Genomic DNA, 21750 nt, shown 5'->3' on the forward strand with positions numbered 1-21750 from the left:
TTAGTCCAGGTTTTTTTACAAATACCTTTACCTTTTATCTTGAAAATAGAAAAATTACAGATTTAATGAAAACATTCTATGTTCAATCATGCATTATCTCCATTAACAGAAATTATCAATAAAATATTCAATAACAATAGATATGTTGGATAACATGGTGTGTGGGATTAGACATAGGCCAGAATACCACTGTATTTTTATGTCAAATTTCACCAAGATAGGTTAGCGGACAATCCATACATCTGTTAAAAATCAAATTTTTTCATGCACTTAATTTTTTCAGTAGGTTTTCTGCAATAAATAGTCTATCTCTATCTCCAGGATGCAACATGTAATAGATATATCCTATCATTGAGATTGGTTCAACTTCTGACCCAAACTGACACACTTTTGCATTTATAATTAGTATGGAAACAAAAAGCAATAGTAATGTGTATATATATATATATAATCGCATGGCGGCACGTCTTTGTTGGCAGGCAGGCAGGTACGTATGCACGGCCGAAGCCTCCCGCAAGACCCGTTTTGAGGAAATTTAGAAATTGTAATTTCTTAATTAACACTAGATCACTTTGCGGCACATCTTTGTTGGTAGACAGGTAGATAAGTTGGCACGGCCGAAGCCCGCAAGACCCGATTTGAGGAATTCAGAAACTATAAATTGATTTCTAAAATGTATCTACTGGGGATCGAACCTACTCCCACTCATAAGACGACAGCGCTCGCGACTGCGCCAGGTAAGTCGTCAGATCCTACTGATGCACTATAATTGCAAGTAGAGGTAGCCTACAATTGGGTTTTACAGTATGCTAAACGCTTACCATTTCATATTAACCCATTTCACACTTGCCCATAACAATTTAAATTTATATGATATTAAAAATAAAACAATCAAGTCACGGGGGTCCATATTTACTAAACAATGTCTTTATATAGTCCACAAGTGGCTTAGTTAGAAGTGTGCCGACTTGTCTGGCAAACACAAAATCAAGGTGATTGAATTTCTCCCAGTCGCACGCCGGCCGTACTGTCTCTAACATCCCGGTTTCGTTGAGTTTAACGGCGAGCCGCATTATTTGCTGAAAACAAGAACAAAAGTGTTGCTAGTTTAGTTTATTAAACCATGTGGAAGTCTTCTGCTATTACTTAAGAATATCATGCATCTGAAAGTCTGCAGTGCATTATCACATGTGCTATAGTGAGATCACAAAATATGTGCTCTTAATTAAAAAAAACAAGGTCTAACGGACTACTACTTGGGTCAGTCTGAGAAGTGTCTGTGACCCTAGTGTATCTCTGCCATCTCAAACAAGTTTTTACTGACATAAGTTTAACTGGCAAACTGGTAACAAAGCCGGCCATTAACTCTGCCCAGAGTAGGTTTAAGCCCTAGGACTCAAAAAAGCACTAAGAGCACTTCCTGTATGTACTACTTCTAAAATAAATAGTTAAACCAGTGCGTATTTCAGGAGAAAATAAAGCTTACGTACACTTTTATCAGTTAGGTGATCGTTCTTTCCATAGAGAAGTGCCACTGGTACTTTCACATTGGATAAGTTATATGGTTTCACAGCACCCCACAGCCCATCCTCCCAAGAAGTGAATACACCTGAAAATAGGATGCAATTAGAAGAAAAAAAATGCGGGGCAGTCTTTGGCGACTGCTGATGGAAGTGAAAACTAAATCTATGTACATATATTTACACAGTAGGTATACACATAGCTTATGGCGACAATGACGCGACTTCCATGATTTTTACGCAAGACATGTCTTGTCACGTGCCGCCCTGTGCCTATCAACCGAAGGTGTACATGTTAAGCCTCATGAGGCTGTGTAACTACATCGAAAACCAAGCCATTCAGGCCCGAATCTAGTATTGCAACAATACTGCTTTGTGGCAGAAATAAGCTTGATCGTAGTAACTCTTCGGGTGAACACTGTCACAACAAGCTCTACTACCTACTACAGTCATTAACAGCCCAATTTATGTCTCACTACTGAGTAACTACTAAATCTCTGTTTGTTAGTTCGTTATCCAGACTAGTTCTAACCCAACCCACAATCCGCATCCCAAAGACCTCCCGAGAAGCTTCAATCGCTGTTAATTTGTTATCCATGTACGGCTCAACTATTACACCAATATCGGTAAATTTTGCGAGACAGGTAATGTCAGGAAATGTCCTCGCAACAAACTAACCTTTGATACCTTTGCACTGCATACTGTTAGAGCGGAAAGTTCGGTGTTTATAAAAAAAAAAGCCCCGATTGTTCTTAACACCACTTTATTATATATAATTTGTAAACTTGTAATATCCACACTAACCACTTTACTATTTACTTGGGTTATACGAGTCGTGGAATGAAGGGTTTATTCGAGCCGGAGTAACCTTATCTTTTATCTCCTTGCTGAAAACCAACCGGCAGGCAGAAACCAGGTCCGTAGTTGGGCAGCAATTCGACTGAAGGATAAGAACTGACTGGTTTTTGCAAAATGTATAAATTTTATAGGCCCATATTGCTGATCGACAATTTAATAGTGACATAAATTAGGAAATAGCAAGTCAGCATCCTGGTTACCTAGTATTTTTTCATACCAAGAAACAAATGTAATGTTTGATAAAACGTAGTAAATTAGATTCAGAAAAAACTAACTCACCTGTAATGGCAACTTTTCCGAAATGTTCCAATTGTCGCCAAGATACGGGCTGTGCTCTGTATAATATTACAGATGTTAACTCCTAAAATAACAAAACATGTGTGTTTATTTTCTTGAATACGTTTTAATGCCAATCTAGATCCTCGATCGATCCCTCGATGGATCGACTCAGTATTCTGATAACAATCTGACGTCAGTCTGTGCGAGATTATTATGGCCTCCAAGCAACTAATAACAACAAGGTGCCAGGTGATAAATGAACCACTTTAGAACTCCTGAAAGACACATTAGACGGTGTCGAGCTGATACTGGAAGTCTTTTAGTGTTCAGTTCAATAAACCTCCAACTAGGTGAACAATGAACGTACAACACCAAGGCACAAGAGAAACAAGGCTTCAGGAACGGATGGAAACCTGCATGCCTGAGAGTTCTCTATAAAGTTCTCAAGGTCGTGTGAAACCTACCAATCCGCACATTGCCAGGTGAATTGCAATCTAAACCCTTCTTATTCTTATAAGACCCGTGCCCTGTAGTAGCCCGGCAATGGGTTAATGGGTTAATATAATGATAGTCGACCAAAATGGATCATTGGAACTTAAAACCAGAGTATTTAGCTGGGCAAATCAAAAGGGCCTTAATCCGACTCGATTACTAGATCACCCGCTCTACATGATAATTGCAATGTCATCCGTTGCCATTTATATGTGCATACAAATTTCAGTCCAATAAGGAAGTTGGTCAAATTTAACTTCGAAATAAAACAGAACTTGTAAAAAACAAATACCTTGTCATATTGTTCGAGATCTTCTCCGACGACCATATACACGAGCCTCATGCATATATCGTCCTCCGGTTTGTTTTGAAAGCATATGTTCCTTATCAATAGATCTAAGAGATCGCTACGTAACGTTAGTGAGATCATTCCTTGAGAGCGCATTCTTGCCTGAAAGAAGATGAGGGGTTGGAGAGGTAGTGTGGTTATAAGTGCGAAATACCGGGTACGATCTCCGGCAGGTAAATCTTAAGGGTCAACCTGGAAATTTATAATTCCGGCCGTGGCTAGTTTAGCCACCCTACAGACAAAGGCATGCCACCAAGCCACTTAGAACTCTGGTCTGGTACCGAGTAGAAATCGGTTACGGTTAATGAAGAACAAACATGAATGTTCAAAAGTGAACCACTCGTAATCAAATATCGTTTTAAGTTAAAAATAGTAAATAAATATACTATGATAATAGACACATCGTCATCTAGCCCAAAAGTAGCTTGTGTTAGGGGTTCTAACGATGAATTTTTTTATGAATAATAGATAAATAAATACTTATAATATAATATATATAAAAAAATATAATATACTACGACAATACACACATCGCCATCTAGTCCCAAAGTAAGCGTAGCTTGTGTAATGGGTACTAAGATGACTGATGTATATTTTTATAAATGATTAACATAAATACTTAAAATATACAGATAAACACCCAGACACTGAAAAACATTCATGTTCATCACACGAACATTTTCCAGTTGTGGGAATCGAACCCACGGCCAAGGACTCAGAAAGCAGGATCGCTGCCCACTGCGCCAGTCGGCCAGTCAAATTATTCCTTTAAATGTAAGCACTTTACCGCAATCGCAATTTTTCTACATGGCATCGTACCGGAACACAAAAAACACAGCCTAAGCCTAAATCCTACCATACAAAAATAAATGCATTTTGGTGGCATGTATTAAGTACTTACCGGTAATTCTAAAGTCTTCAACACGGTGATGGCAAGCAGTTTGATATTGCTCAAGTACACCGCGGGCGCCAAAGCAACGAAGCTTATAATCTTGTCGTTATACTCTGGCCTCTCCGACATCGTTACGAAGAAACTGGTTGTGCCCATGGAGTAGCCCACGTACATCACTTTGGGTAAACTGGTTACGTTTAGTACTTTGTCGATCATCGCTGGAACGTCGTATACGCCGTGCTCGTGGAAGCTGGAATTCAAGGACAAACATACACATGGGCACACTAACGTGATGCTGGAGCGCACTTGCGTGCCCGACCATCGAATGCTCTATCTGCACGGCGGCACAAAAATTATACCCCCGATTTTATCTTTTTATAAAGGACGGCTAGCATGGGCAGGAGACAATTATCTCTCCGAGGAAAGGATACAAATTAATCTTATCCCACAGCTTTATCAACTCTCCGAGCACTGGCGCACAAGTGGAAATAATATTCAAGTATAATATGTTTCCGTGCTTTAGCAGGTGGACACGTTAATTATATCCCTCGTCAGGGGAAATAATTGGGGCGCTAGTGATGTTGAGATATTTCATGATATCCTAATTTAGAAATAATATAAAGTGTTAATAGAGTTTTGTATTGTATAACATCCATTTTCAGTATCCGATCTATCCATTATCTGTAAATTTATTGCTCGGCAACGTTGCTTTGGGAAGAAATATCCAATCAACAAATAGCAACTTTACTAAGCCGCTAGGTAAACAAAAGTAGCCAGTACAGTTAGTTTTTACTCCTCACTTTTGTTTTGTTTTTCAGCTTTATTTTTATCGGTATCTATTACATAATCAAGCTAATGAATTGTTGTATTGATCTCATGTCTCACCTATAATTGACAAATATACAGTTCATGTTATGATAAAATCATTTGATAAATAGTGTATTTATGTTGTCAGTGTAAATAAATAAATAAATGCTCGGAGGTATGATAAAGCTGTGGGAGAATATCAAATATTATCCACGGGGAAAAAAGTGTCACCTGCCCATAATAGCCGTGCTGGAACCTCCAGCCACATAACCGGAAGCCCTTAACTACCTGGGCGGTCTATTAGATTTCTGGAACGAGCTCTTGGCTGGAATATCGGAGAAAATTTGTTCCCACGAAGATATTGTGCAATGTCAGAGAAACGGCCAAAAGCATGATCACCAAAGAAAAACTCCTACGACCGGATGACAGTCAGTTTTATTGACGATCTATTCTCTCAAACCCACTCTCGCACCTCCACAGTAAGTGTTGATAATATTTAAATACCTGAACTCCCAAAATTTTGGATTCCTCCTTGTGTAATTGACATGCGAGGAGTAAACAGTGCCTCGCAGGTTGCCTAGCCATACGTCGTAACCTTCGTCTGCTAGGAGATATGCTGAAATAAAGAGATGCTGATATATTTCGTTATTTTGAGTACACCGGCATGAGAGCCTAAGCTATTCTTTTTTTGGCTTTCTAAAACACCTTTTGATTGAATTTATTTCGAATGACTCAAAAATTGATCCTTGCTCTTCCTTCTACCTTCACATGCACGCCTGAAGTTTGTAGACAAAGTGTGGCTCGTTGCAGGAGATGTTGTTCCTAGCATGCCCTGCGAAGTGTTGCTTTGTTTAAAGACAATTGCTTTACACTTACATTACCTTAGGTGGTAACAATTATTACAATAATAAAAAGATAAGAAGATAAGAGTAGTAAAACCCAAGTGTCGAACACATGATAAAAATAAAGGCAATAAGAATGGCAGTATTACCCAAGCTCCTCTCGGGGCCCATGATAACAAAGTCGCCGCTGCTTCCCAACAGTCCATGGACAACCAATATAGCCTTCTTCCCCTTTGCGCTGAAGCCGGCTTTCCTAGCGGTCCTCCTGCCCGCAGGTATCCTGTGCATTTGTATGATGTAGCCGTCATCTGTTGCGACACGGTGCTTCTCAACCGGGTAGCCAGCCGATGTTATTAGTTCCGGCTGGAAGAAGAAGAAAATAACAACGTTTGAGGGTTTTTCTTTGCGGTCTATAGATAAGCATGGATCACGAGGCTTAGAGCCAAAAAATCGAACAAGTAACGTTGATTTTGGTCGAAAACGTCTTAGTTTGTTATTTACAGGAGTTAGTTATTTTCTTTAGAACGATAACAAGCTAAAGAAAATAACTATTTTCCTGAAAAGTGACAGATTTTGTGGCCCTGCTTTCTGAGTCCAAGGCCGTGGGTTCGATTAACACAGATGTAAAATGTTTGTGTGAAGAACATTAATGTTTTTCTGTGTCTGGGTGTGCATCTGTATTTTAAAAGTATTTATGTATATTTTTCAGAACAATGTTCATCAGTCATCTACTGGGTACTACCCTTAACACAAGCTACGCTTACTTTGGGACTAGATGGCGTTTAGTGTATTGTCGTACTATTATTTATTTCATTGATGCACAAAATCGGCTTATTAATCGAGTTAAAGTATCACACTAGAGGATTTAAGATACGTCTCAAGGTCATCGTCCACTAGTGGGCGTCGCGCACGCTAGTTTCCGACATGGCATTTTTAATTTTAATAATTTTATTACTTGTATTCAATTATGTTTTAACGTGACATGAATCTTCACATATCATAATAGATGAGTATCTTTGTCACGACCTGTTGTGCGGTAGAATATTTTTGTTTACTACGATACATGGTCGCAGCAATGCCAAAAACTCTTTAATAAGATCCGGGGTCAAATTACGGTTCCTTAAATTTTTGGGAATGTTTTAAAGGCAGAAGCGTCTTTAAATACTTACGTTCGGGACGAAATCGAGCGAGCGAGCGAGCCAATAAATGGGCGAATAATAATTAATATACTACGACAATACACACATCGCCACATAGCCCCAAAGTAAGCGTAGCTTGTGTTATGGGTACTAAGATAGCTGTTGAATATTTTAATGAATATAATACATAAATACTTATAATATACATATAAACACCCAGACACTGAAAAACATTCATGCTCATCACACAAACATTTTCAAGTTGTGGGAATCGAACCCACGACCTTGGACTCAGAAAGCAGGGTCGCTGCAAACTGCGCCAATCGGCCGTCAATATTCTGTTACTTATAAAAATAGTACTTATATCTACATCGCGGTTTCGGAGATCGCATGCAATATGTCGCGATTCCACATGCAAGTCTTCGTACCAGTTTCGTGCTAAACCGTAAACGTTTCGTCTATTGACGTAACCCTATCTATACTGGTGCAAGCGAAACGCACATACTCTTTGCACAAGTAACTGACTGGGGCATTTTACTTGCACGAGCTTGTTGAAATACCACGTTCCGTTGCAAACATTGGCGGGCACTTCATACATGCACAAAAGCACTGTCTACCCTAAAATTGATATATAGATCGTATATTGTCCTGCTGCTTGCATACCCTGGTAAGAAACCAAGTGCACGCCACTGGTTGCAAACGAGGCTATCAATCCCTGTGAGGGATTGCCTGTGAATTGGGATCTTTAGAGTTCATTTAGAATCCACCAATTCAATAACTATATAGAAAATCAATCCATGATTACGATCCCAGCACCTTCGTGCCCGTGTAACTGCGGAACTTATTTATTGATTAGTTTTGGCTGTCACGTTTCCAATGAAAACAACAATGTTTTATTGCTGTTACGCGGGCGTCAAAAATTAGGTCAATTATTCTTTACACGTTTTTAATAAAATTAAAATATCGAATTTTTTTCACTAACTCGTGTTTTTAACTATGTTAGTGCCAATATTACCATCTAATCGATGTAATTACAAACGAGCAAAAAGCTAGACATAAGTCTCTCACACTCCAACTAGAACTATCGGAAGTATTATTACCAGGAACTTTCAGTTCCTCGATAAGAATTATTTCACTAATTATTTGAAATTATGCCATAGCCCAACCTACTCATAGTTGCGGCTTCGTTCTATTTATCAAATCTTAGCGCCATTCCCAACAAAAGAAGGCCTATTCCATCCTTTTCGGCCTGACTACTGCAACTGACAACGCCCACCATCAAGACCGAATCATCCTCTACACAGAATAGTAATTATTATGCGTAACTCCGTCACTCCTGAAACGCCTCCTAAGCCGCGGCTCGACATCCTTAGGCCGACAACGTCTTTTCTTGAGTTCAAACTCTCTCTTCACCGCCCGCGTTACTCTGTTTAAATCCTGGTTAATCAGGAGATGTTAACCAGATACACACAATCCGAAAAGAAGTCGGTATGCTCTGAGAACGAAGCGAAGCAACTTCTCAGCGAGAGAAGTGATCAAGAGTTACCTTGGCTGCCATTCTGGACCGTAATTAACCTGCGATAAGAAGTTTTTTGGAATTTATGTACCAAAGAACTGACTTAAAGTCTAACGAGAAATGTTCTTAGTCAGAATTCTTAACAATACACTCATGTTCGAAATTGGTCGTCCATCGGGCAATAATTATGTTCCATTCTTATTATTAATAGTAATTTTTTCCACAAGTGAAAATGCAGACTAAGATGGTATTTCGTAATACCCGCATTGTGAAAATTCAACATTAGTAAAGCGAAAATAAAAGCGATGCATCATATAAATATACTACGACAATACACACATCGTCATCTAGCCCCAAAGTAAGCGTAGCTTATCTTATGGCTACTAAGATGACTGATGAATATTTGTTATAAATAATATACATAAATACTTATAATATACAGATAAACCTTATAATACTATTTATGATATAATACACCCACTGAAAAAACATTCATTTTTATCACACAAACATTTTCCAATTAGGCTTAGACTCAGAAAGCAGGGTAACTGCGTCAAAATATAATAAATACTATGCGATTGTATCGCTTCAGTCGCGTGTAGGAAATGCGCCAATCGTACACAATTGTAGAGAACAGGCTCCGTTGTCGACCTTCCTTAAATTTCTCATTATCATAAATGTAGTGTACCGGGTATTATGGTCATAATATTAATGTCTATACTATGATACCATCGTATGAATAACTAATGTTTCCGGTTTCAATAAAATTGTCAGGGGCATCATCAACTGTTCGGTGGTCTTTTAGTAGCTTATTCGACTACGGATCATTAGGTTCGGACCTCGATTCCCGGGTCAAGCTAACATTTTTATTGTTAGTTGTTAGTACTATCCAAACTATCCCGGAGTTAATAAATTGGCTTCGTTTAGTCCGTTTCTCTTAAATAAAAAAATCCACAACTCCCCAGGCTTTTATAGTCCAACTAGCTTTTCACGGAGTTAACTATGGGTCGTAACGACATGCATAAGTCGTGCGGGTAGGTACTCTAGCCTACCTTACTCGAGCTCACGCGATTTTTCAATTTTACATTTTCTCCTAAACTATGTGTCTAAATACGCTAGGGTAAAGATTACTCAAATAAGACTGTCTTGATAAATATTCTATCCCTTAAAATTACGATTAAATAATAAGTAATAATTCTTGTCAAAACATTTTAGATGTCTCATTAAGACCATTATATTATAATAAAGTCTTATGTCACAGTGATAAATAAATAAATATTACCTAACCACTTAATATACAATATTAAACCAAACTTATGCAAATAAAAACTAAAGTTTCAATGTTAAATAAGGACCTTCTAACCGGTCCTAATTAAGATTTTTATTTGAAGTCAAACTTTTCTTATTAAATATTTAAGAAACAACAAAAGTTATCGCCATATCTTTCTCACTTCACTTTTGGCTAAATACTGCTATACTTCTTAATTTTAACTTCAATAGATAATTTAGTAATCGTTTTTTAATAAGCTATTTGCAGCGCAACAAAGTAATTGAGGATTGCACAGATGATTGTAATTTGTTTCAAACAAAGGGCGCGTGGAATTCGCGTGACACAACATCAAGTTTGTTACAAAAGTGCGGCCGATATAAAAAAAAACAGATTATAAACCTAAGAATTAACAATGAGATGTTATTGCTATACACATCTGTAGTATTTCTCCTGAAGTCGTTTACGAATCGTCATAATCATCGTTGCCCAAGCGCCCCATTGCACAGGTTTCATAGGTCAAACTGATTTAGAGCATAAACCCATAACGCTGGTCCAGTGCGGATCGATGATTTGATCACGCTTTGATAATAACGGCTGATATTGACTTAGCATCCTTTTCTCCACTGGGAAAGGACAACATTTTATCTTCTCGCACAGTTTTATCTACTTTCCCATCGGCGTACGGGTGCAAATAATTTCCTAATAATATAAGTACGTGTAATTATAAACGGGGATACACTTCTTGTTCCGTCCGGTGCTGAATAGGATTTTCCTCTGCCCCTTGTTCAAAATTCATTTATTTGGAACTATTGTAACGTCAAGTCTAGCCTACATTTTCAACGCAATAACGACGGTGTCTGTGTGTGTGTTTCTGTCTGTGACATCGAATTTTCAACCTATTACATTTTATATATATTATATATAATAATTCTGTGTGTATCTTTGTAGCGACTGTGTACCGAGTGAGTACCAACACAGACGTGCCGCAAAGCGAAAGTTTATTTAAATATTTTTGTAATATTTAAATGCAATTAAATTTTATATTATTATTTTGTAATATTATAATGCGTAAATAATAAAACTTTAAATGAATTAAATAACTTTTTTCTATTGTTAGTGTAGTTTTTTTCTATAACGTAAAATTAGGCAAAAGATAACATTTTTGAAAAGATGTTTATCTTTTTACGCCAAAGAAGTATAACTTCTAACGCGTGTACATAAGTACACACACATTTTTTTATTATTTATTCCATTGCCCTTGAGTTTGACTGAAATCTCACCTGGTGGTAAGTGATGATGCAGTCTAAGATGGTAGCCGTCTGTGAGTGAAAATGTGAGTTATATTTAACCCCTAACCCTAGTTGGTTTCTAGGCGCCATCGCACCGCAACGCTAAATAGGCTAAGCGGCACGTCTTTGTCGGCAGGGTCGTAACTAGCCACGGAAGAAGCCTCGGACCAGGGAAAATTAAAAAAAATATAAATACTTTATTTGCTGCCTGGAATCGAACCCGGTACCTCCGACTTAAACCCACAGTGCTCACTGTTGCGACAAAGAGGTCGTGAGGATTTGAAGTGGTAATAATTGTAAATGGATCTTTGCTCTCGTACAAAGAACGTGCGAATCCGAATTTAAATTGACGTCACGACTTATATACGTGGTTTCGCATTCAGAGCGGCTCGCTTTTTTATTTCCTATATCATCTTCATTCTCCTGGCATAATATAGGCACAACAGACAATGGTGACCGCGCAAACAATTACAATTACGTGGCGGAATCTCTTCTATGCATTATAAGTGTTTTTTATTATTCCACTACTAGTAAGCCCTTAACTGCAATCTCGCCTGGTGGTAAGTGATAATGCAGTCTTAGATGGTAGCGGGCTAACCGGTTAGGGAGTTTGGTAGTCATACCCCTAATCGGTTTGCGGCACGTATTTATCGAAGGGGTGGTAACTAGCGACCAGTGAAACTTCAGTAATTATCCCAAATTACCTGTTGGGATTCGAACCCGGGACCTCCTACTTAAACTCACAGCGCTCAACGTTTCGCTAGGTAGGTCGACAAACCTTGGCCCTGGGATAAGTTTGTAAAACCTAGAGTTTGTCCGTTAATTTGTTTGATTACGCCTCAATTTAAAGTACCGGACCGCTTTCGCTCTCCACACCAACCACTTCTATAGCATAGGCAAAACACAAAAATTTTATTTCCCGACGATGTCCCCGATTATACCGAAAGCAGGCTTGCATGGGTAGGAGACTTGTGAAAATTAAAGCTTAATTTCCTATACTCCGCGAACAGCAGGAGAATCTGTATGGTGTAATTTATAAGACATTTTTATTCCGGTAAAAGGACAAAATTATATCTTCACAGCTTCATAAACTCTGCAAACATTTTTGCACGAGTGGAATAATATTCAAGTAATTGGCATCAAAATAATAAACTGAGGTTAACTTCTCCTATTCCCTGTTACCGGAGACAATCAGGGGACAAAAGTTTTGTCTTTTGACAGATGCCCCAAAGTAATCGAAGCTTATGTTGTGGGTACTAAGATGACTGATGAATATGTTTTTAATAAAAAAACTCAGTACAATAAATCTTTGGAATCCCCACCCCTAAACTAGGAAATCCCGCATCTTAGGGGCCAGTGCCTTCCCAAACATTGATTCAATCATTGAGATAATATCTAGTGCACAAAGGAAAATTTACAAAGGTGTGTAGAGTTCTCTAACGGTAAAGTGAGAATAGCATGCGTACTAAAACGCTTGTGTATGTGTGTGTTTTTTACATTCGTGTGTGTCCATCTGTATGTAAATGTTGTGAGTGTATGTCCATGTGTTCGTGTGTGTTTGCGTGTGTGTGTGCACAAGCCTCCTTTTGTTGGGTTATATGATGTTGGAAAATCAATATGTAATTGGAATAATATACATTGATACTTTTAATATACAGATAAACGCACAGACACTGGAAAAAGCATTCATGCTCATCACACAAACATTTTTCAGTTGTGGGAATCGAACCCACAGCCTTGGACTCAGAAAGCAGGGTCGCTGCACACTGCGCCACTCGGCCGCCATATAATAGTCAACATTAAAAAAACCTAATGCTATTGTGCAGTAGTTCTGGCCCTCACTAATAACGCTATATGCAGTTTTGGGCCAGCTTTAGAAAGAAGAGCGGTTTTCAGTCTCATTGCTTAGATGGCAGGAACCAAGGACCGGTGGGATAAGCAATGCGGGAGGTAATTTACTAGTCTACCATTAACGTCCTAGAACCTTGGAAATAGTTAATAATAAACTGGACTTCTGACTACCACGCGCCTTATCTCCATTGTATTATCTGTATTTTTCTATATTTTTTTTAATTTTTACAATTATCTATTTGAATAACCAATGGCGGTTATTATTTTTAAGGTTCCGTACCATAAAGAATAAATGAACAAACCTTATTGCAAATTAATGTTTTGTTAATGCATACCATCTACCCATTTTCTACGGCGGCGGTGTCTTTCAAACCATTGGTATACGCTGTGATGAGCTTTTTTTTTCGGTTTACTGCACTTTTTGTGGCGTATACATTCATTCCTCCATTTTCCTTACTAATATAGTAAGCGCGACACTGTCGTTTTTTTTGTTAGCTATGTTCGGCTCAACTTCTATACCGATCTTTGACCAATATTTGTCACGTAGATATTTTGCATACATACTATAAATCCGTTTATGTGTGTACATAAATAGTACAAGAATAACCAAATGATACATATCACATTAGCTTTCATCTTTTTAAAATAAAGCCATAGGGCCTTACAAATAAACGTGCAATAAAGCTGGAATAGTTATACAGTGTTTTTTCACGCTTTGACAATGAAAAGTTGACGTAAGTAAAAGTGGGACTGGGACACCATCGCATAACTATTTCAATATTATGTCAAGTTTATTTTAAGGCTGGAAGCAGTCATTTACTAGAAATAAGTTGTGCTTTTCCAAACTATTAGGATATTTTTTTTATGGATTTTCATTATTTGGGTTAAAAATCTTAACTAATGTTATAAATGCGAAAGTTTGTTTGTTTGCTTTCCCTTCTTTAACGCCATTATTAAGCATTAACTTAATTTTTCGCATAGAATCAATTGCAAGAATGGAGAGTAACATAAATGCTATGTTTTAAGCAAACGTTTCCCACGTGATTTACAAATAAACGTAATAAACTTGGACGATGAACGCTACTAGTAAATGATCAAATCCTTCCATGTCACGGAACCCTCACTGCGCGAGGAAGACTCGCACTTGCCGTTATTTAACGATTAATCTGCTATAAAAAACTTAAATCAATCGTATCATTGTTCTACTTTATCCTCGCACATGACCGCTGTAATACTAAAGGCATGTTATAACTACGGGAAATGAAGGAAGGAAAATTAAATCTTCGAGAAGGAAAATATACATTTTCTTTTTCTAAAAAATCCCGGTTTCATAAAGTTATGTAACATTTTTTTTTGCTTTTAATTGTCTGATTAAAAACGGCACTGCCAAACTTATTATATTAGCATCAAAATTGAATCGTCTATTTTATGTGAAATTGTGACATTCTTTTCTTGCAAATGACTCATCATTGTTTTCTCAGAAGTAGAAAATAATTTACATTTTGACCATATTTCGACTAAACTAAAGTTTACCACGTGTAACTAAAGTTAGTTTTGTTACGCTAATAATACCTACCTAATTTGTAAGCTTATAGCAAAGTATTTTTTAAACATTGGCAAAAAGTGCACCAGATTCAAAACATGAAATAGTTGTATTTTTTAATCGTAATTAAATTATTCTAATTTTAATTTTAGATTTTAATTAATTATTGTTTTTTATTTTTAAATCCGAGTGTCTTTTATATTTATTTTATGTTAATCTCTCAATTTTGTATATGGGTATTTTAACTGAAAAAGATTAACGTGCGTTCCAGGGATCAAACTAGGTTCCCTCAAAAGGGAAGCTGAAGTCCTAACAACTAGGCTATCGCCGTTTCTTATGATGGTTAGTTGATGTGCATAGGTACGTTATTTCTTTTATTTTGTTTTGAAAATAACTTATGCCGGTTGTGTATCAAATAATTGAGTATTATTCGCGTTATAATAAGGCACTTGGTTATTCTTGTCGATGGGCGAACTCGATTTTATTGTTTGTATCGTATTTACAGTACTTCATTAAAATGGATACTGAGGAGGGTTAGGTACTGAGCAGTTGAAACATTTGATTATTACAAATGGGGTACAAGGGTACCATGACATTTACGAACGTTCGTATGACTCACAAACAAACGCATATAGTATGAGCGGATGTGTAAATTATTGTTATAATATTATCTCGAACCATAAACTTTTTGCCATAGTAATCCGTGTGATCCTATTTGATCTTTAATCTAAACACAGGTGATGTTTTGATATGTCACTGCGTATCTTTATAACAACTTTGTTATTATTTTTTTTAATTAAGGAAATTTAGAATATCACTGGCTTTCATTTTAAATTAAAACATGAGGAAACCTGCATACAAGAGAGTTCTCCATAACGGTCTCAAGGGTGTGTGGAGCAACAACAACAACTCAACAATCCGAGAGGAGACCATTGCCTTGTAGTGAGGCTATAATAGGTTGATAAAGATGATGACGATATTTAGTTATTTATCTGAAAGTATTGGTCTATGGCACAAATTGTGGAACAAAAGTTTTTTAATTTTATGTATACGGTAATACCCCCTTTGCAAACCCCCGTTCCAACAAGCCATAATATGTGGGAAACACCTGTGTACCTATTCAAGGTTTGTCACTGGTATTGTAATATTTCCTGCTCCCCCATATAAAGATATTCAGAAGGTATGGAATAATCATAGAAGGTGACAAAACGATCTCCGCTGTGTCACTAATTTTATTATTGATTTATTTAGTTTGTTTTCCAGGAGTGGGAAGCGTTGAAAGGCCAGTGGGGCGAAACTCGGCTTCACTTTCTAAGTTGTGTGCGTTTTAAGTGATTAAAATATCACTTGCTTCAACGGTGAAGGAAAACATCGTGAGGAAACTGCATGCCTGATGCCAACATAATGTTTTGAAAGGTGTGTGGAGTCCACTAATCCATATTGGGCTAGCGTCATAGACAGTACACTAACACCTGCTTGCGTGGTGGATTGTATCCTGCTCCTAAACCCTGCTTATTCTTAGAGGAGATAGGTACCCTGGTGGGTCGGTTATAGATTATTAATGACGATGATGAGATAAGATCTTAAAAATTATTTGAGTAAATTACTTTTTTTGGAAAATGCTGTTCTGCTGAGGTTCCCAAAGCGAGCTTCTGCTTTATAGTTGCTCTTCTTGAATATTCAAGATTTTTTAAAATATAAATTTCAATAGCTTTGACGCTATGCAAGGTGTGTAGGTTACGCGTTTTTTGAGAGAACTGAGAACCTCCCTCTTTTGTTGTTGATGTCGATTGAAAATAAACCATGTCAAAGAACAAACCTAACAACCAAGATATAATAGGTAGGTTGTAATAGGAAGCACTTAAATGAAGGTAAATAAAATCTAGCGTATCAAAATTAAGAAGCGAAGCGCTGATAGCTTAGTAAGGGCTAAGGTTTCACATTCGGGGTGCAGAGTTCGAATCCCAGCACGCACCTGTAACTTTTCTAAGTTACGTGCGTTTTATTTATTCAAAGCATCACCAACAGAATCACATGTAAGACATTGACTTATGGTTATAGCCTAAGGTATTAGAAACATATTCCACTTATAGGTAGCTACAATATGATTAGTAACTATTCAAGTCGAGAGTAAATGAAGGTGGACACTATAACATGAAAAGAAAATGTAAAAAAGAGAAAACAATATTATGCAAAAGGAAATTAATTATTTTAAAAGGAAAGAAAGAACAATATTAATGCATTTATCTAAGAAACATCGTTGAAATATCACTTGCTTCAACGGTGAAGGAAAACATCGTGAGGAAACCTGCATGCCTGAGAGTTCCACAGAATGTTCTCTAAGGTGTGTGGAGTCCACCAATCCGCACTAGGCCAGCGGGGAGGATTACGGCTTAAACCCTTTTTATTGTGGGAGGAGACCCGTGCCCTGTAGTGAGCCGGTATGGATTGAGATGATAAATCAAAACTTACCACTGTTTCATACGCCTCTTTTCTTAAAAATCGCGGGTGTTCACACAAAACCAAGCCGCAGCACAAAATTAAAAATAATCGTAAAATTAAAAGCTTCATTTTGAATTGTGTTATATCTTCTTAAAACAATACTCTGCTCGATTTGTTGCTTTTATAATTATACTAATAACTGTTACTGATGAATTTTTTTTAATAAATATTTATTTGACTAATGGAATCGACCACATAGTTGGTTTAAATTTATTATTATTTATGTCACTAAAGTTCGTTTTAATTTTTAATTTCTTGTCGAAGTAAAGTGAAGAACATAATTGAGCATCCCACCTGTGTTTTCTTATTTAAAAATAACCCTAATTTAAATTTTAAATTAATACCTAAATCACTTAACTTGTTTTTTGTTATCGTAAATATTAAAATAGTATGGTAATTTCGGTTTAAGAATTTTTGTTTTTTTTTATTTATATGTGCTGTCATATATTTTTTAATTAAATAGGACACATTTGCTGTTCGACCGGCGTTTAGCAAATGTAGAACGCGAAGAGTCCTGCCGCATGCCACAATATTTATTCCGAGGCATGTCGCTTTACGTACGTTTGTGACGATTTCCGCATCTCATTACTCGGACCGTTTAATATCCTAAACGAATCGCTCTCGAACGTATATTTTTGAAGTCATATTTCTTTTGGTGCGTTAGGGAATAATTATGAGAGTAATTTTTTATGATGTACCGTCACAAAAAACCGACACCCTGAAGTTAGCTATAAGGTTTCACAGCGGCACTTTCAATTGCCAAAGTTTGCGGGCTAATTCCGGTGATTTAATTGATTCAATTGTTCAAAAATCTCAAATTTTAATGTTGAGTGAAACTTGGTTGTCCGATAATGAGATAACTAGACAATGCGTTATTGTTAAAATGTATTATTAATACCTTTTTCTATTGTTAGTGTCGTTTTTTCTACAAAGGCGAAGGCGTTTTAGAATAAGGCGAAAGACAACATTTTTGAAAATATTGTTGTCTTGTTACGCCACAGAACTAACCTCGAACGCGTGTACCTACATAAGTACAAACACGTTTTTTTTCCGCGGGAATAATGACTAGTGAAATGTAATTTTTCTGGCTAGGGTTGCGTTAATTTGTAAACTATCTGAAATTATAACCGTAATTAGCTATTGACCGCGTGCTGCCTCCGCGTTCATAACACTTGTACTTATAATATTAGTATGGATTAATTATTTAGTGAAGCGGTGATAGCTCAGGAGCTCGAGTTGACATCCCAGCTTCTCCAACCTCTCACTTTTCTAAGTTTTGTGCGTTTTAAGTAATTAAAATATCAAAAGACAACATTTTTGAAAATATTGTTGTCTTGTTACGCCACAGAACTAACCTCGAACGCGTGTACCTACATAAGTACACACACGTTTTTTTTCCGCGGGAATAATGACTAGTGAAATGTAATTTTTCTGGCTAGGGTTGCGTTAATTTGTAAACTATCTGAAATTATAACCGTAATTAGCTATTGACCGCGTGCTGCCTCCGCGTTCATAACACTTGTACTTATAATATTAGTATGGATTAATTATTTAGTGAAGCGGTGATAGCTCAGGAGCTCGAGTTGACATCCCAGCTTCTCCAACCTCTCACTTTTCTAAGTTTTGTGCGTTTTAAGTAATTAAAATATCACAACGGTGAAGGAAAAAATTGTGAGGAAACCTGCATGCCTGAGAGTTCTCCATAATGTTCTCAAAGGTGTGTGGAGTCCACAAATCCGCACTGGGCCGGCGTGGCTACGGCCTTAACCCCCTTCTCATTGTTTTAGGAGACCCGTGCTCTGTAGTGTCATATGATGAATTTTTTGTGACTGCTTGTCCGGGAGAGTGCTACAACCAAGCAGCATTGCGCCCTGTTTGAAGGGCGTGGTTGCAGGACATGTTCCTTGCTTGCCTTGCGAAGTGTTGGTCTAGGTTTAGGCCGAAATCCCTTCGTACCAAATTTAAAGAAATAGGTATACTAACAGTACATCGCAATATATTTATAATAATATAATCTTTATTAAACAAAACATAAGTAATTATAAACAAAAAGTCGATATAAACAGTCGACTAACTAGAAACGGACATAAATTAGTGATATCTGCATATCGTCTGAGAAAAGTACATAAATCCTTTGTGGTAACATTAGATCTACTTTACCTAAGTTTAAACAATATATTAAAACACATTTAACAAATCGTGGTTACTACACGATTGATGATTCCTTAACGACAAGGCTGCTTGGAAGCAGGCCACTCCGCTCTCATCTCTCACAAAACAGAACAATTCTAAAGATTGTTAAACTTTAAAATGATGTTGGAAAAGAGCAATCTGCTGAGTTCCTCTCAGTGGAATCTGCCTTCCGAACTGGTGGTAGAGTCACTACAAACACACTGACTTGACGTTTCAAACTTACGTGCTTATTAATTAGGCCTACTTAAATATTTTTTTTTGAATTTTGTAGTCCACCACGCTGGTCAAGCGACCTGCCAATTTGATTGGTAGGCATCATTCAAAGGCTTCACACACCTTTGTAAACATTATGATATATATTCTCAGGATATTGTTTTCCTTCACCGTCAAAGAAAGTGATATTTTAATTGCTTGAATTAAAAACGCACATAACTCCGACAAGTTACAGGAGACCGAAGCAAAACTGCCGAAGCTCTAACAACTCGCGTTAAACCAAACAAACTCTCCAGCTATATATTTTTTTATTTCACTACTATGCCTTCACTGCAATCCTACCTGCTAGTGAGTAATGATATGGTAACGGGCAAACCTATAAGAACCATATCAACAGCAGATTATTAAAACCATACTTCTAAACGGTTCCCCTAAAAAATCTCTTAGCAGCACGTCTTTGCCGGTAGGGCTAACTAGCCACTAGGATCCAAGCAGACTAGACCAGAGAAAATTATGAATTCCCAAATTTTCCCGACCGAAAATCAAACCCGGGACCCCCGATAATTAGACTACTGCGCCACGGTGGTCCTCAAAATATTAGTATAGATGTCAAGCTTCGAGTCACATACGGATCTAATGACTTATTTCTTCGTGTGATAATTATTGCCCTCGGTCATGAGCAAATGTAAAAAGCTGTTGCCGCGCCGCCGGCCTTTAAAAGGGTATGGCTTGCGGAGTATTCTAATCTCAACTCCCGATACAGTAGCCGGAAGGCGCGGCAGAAACCTATGTCGTGTGACGTAGCTGATGTACAGGATGTTTTTTTAAAAGCTTAAAACAAAAAAAAAACGATAAGTTGATAAAATATAGTTATTTATTGGTTAATTTAACAGATCGCTTTATATAATTAGTGCATGATTTTATTTACTATTATTGCTTTCAAAATAAATTAAATAAATTTTTTTTGACGTGACAACGTCTTATAAATTGGTTTGCCGGGTGACACTTCAAGAAACTGCGTTACGCTCCGCTCACGTTATGCGCTCACAATGAGAGCGAGTGAGAGGCACGCGTCCCTTCCACTCGGGCATGGTTAGCCCGCCTAAGAGCGAGAGAGACAGACATAAAAAGTGAAAGGCACGCGTCCCTTTGTAGTAAACGCTGTTTCATTGTACGCAAATGTATAAATGTATTGCAAGTTATTGTATGTATATTTGTATATAAATACGTATGTATGTGTAAAGGTAAAAATAAAATTTTGTTAATATGAAATTCAGTGCGAGATTCTTTGTATAAATTAATGTTTTAAATATAATTCTTTGTATAAATAAATGTTTTAAATTGTTACTATTATTTCATCCTTCTTCCTACTATACGAATGAATATTCACATTAAAATTATTTTACCACTCAAAGTCGTTGTCACGTAAAACTTTCGCCCGTATACCGACTTTACAGGCAACCAATTTTTTTTTACTAATCGGACAATCGGCAATGCTGTTTATACTTTTTATGATAACTGTAATCGGACTGGAAATTATAAATTAATGTTGATGATATAACATGACAATACAGTGTATCTATTTCGGTGAATTTATTTTATTTTGTCCTCTACAATCAAGGGATTGTAGTCAACGGTTAGAGCCCTAGACTGCAATCCCTTGATGGACAAGTAAATTGTATCCCTTGTCAATTGTCATAGGGGTATAAAATATTTCTCCTGCCTATGCTAGCCTTACTGACAGTACGTGATGATGAACTCTCAGATGATAGCGGGCTAACCTGTTAGGGGAAAGGCAGCGATATTAAACCAAGAATAATCGGTTTCTACACAGCATAGCACCGCAACGCCAAATGGGAAAGTCATTGTTTTTGAAATTCATGATTTTAATTTCACTCTTCAACTATTGTATCCTGTTATATTATTTGCATGATGCTTAAATTTTGCACGCCACTGTAACCTAAAACTTTTTTAAATAGTAGCTATCTTATAAATAAAACTATTAGCATGGTGAATTATTCTTACGTGTTGTATCTCATCAAGGAACATCCTTTATATAAACCTATGTAGTAAACAGGTTTACTACTAATTACTGCATATGATAGAAGGTATACTATAGACTGCGTTTCCTAGTCCTCGTTAGGTCAACGGAATAAGCGACGAAAGAAAAAAACAGACATATAAGTAGCTTATAA

The 21750-nt window shown here is 37.0% G+C and overlaps 2 protein-coding genes across 2 annotated transcripts in view; one reads left to right on the top strand and one right to left on the bottom strand.

The window, feature by feature from the left end:
* The window catches only part of LOC120625089 (protein cramped), a 49423-nt gene that overhangs the window by 976 nt on the left and 26697 nt on the right, over nucleotides 1-21750 (top strand). The window lies entirely within an intron of this gene.
* Nucleotides 897-17245, bottom strand: LOC120625088 (lipase 3-like). The gene is made up of 8 exons (XM_039892011.1): nucleotides 17120-17245; nucleotides 6189-6402; nucleotides 5702-5813; nucleotides 4400-4640; nucleotides 3442-3600; nucleotides 2658-2739; nucleotides 1491-1609; nucleotides 897-1079 (listed from the first exon to the last, which is right to left on the bottom strand). Exons 1-8 carry the CDS (start codon nucleotides 17216-17218, stop codon nucleotides 897-899), a joined length of 1209 nt encoding a protein of 402 aa, XP_039747945.1. The 5' UTR covers nucleotides 17219-17245.

This window comes from Pararge aegeria, chromosome 7, assembly GCF_905163445.1.
Source record: "Pararge aegeria chromosome 7, ilParAegt1.1, whole genome shotgun sequence".
Taxonomy (NCBI): Eukaryota; Metazoa; Arthropoda; class Insecta; order Lepidoptera; family Nymphalidae; genus Pararge; species Pararge aegeria.

Coding starts and splice junctions, on each gene's coding strand:
- LOC120625088 (XM_039892011.1), bottom strand. CDS start 17,218: ATGAAGCTTTTAATTTTACGATTATTTTTAATTTTGTGCTGCGGCTTG. Junction 4,641..5,701: donor CCAAAATTTTGGGAGTTCAG/GTATTTAAATAT, acceptor CTTGAATTCCAG/CTTCCACGAGCACGGCGTAT. Junction 1,610..2,657: donor CGGAAAAGTTGCCATTACAG/GTGAGTTAGTTT, acceptor TCCTATTTTCAG/GTGTATTCACTTCTTGGGAG.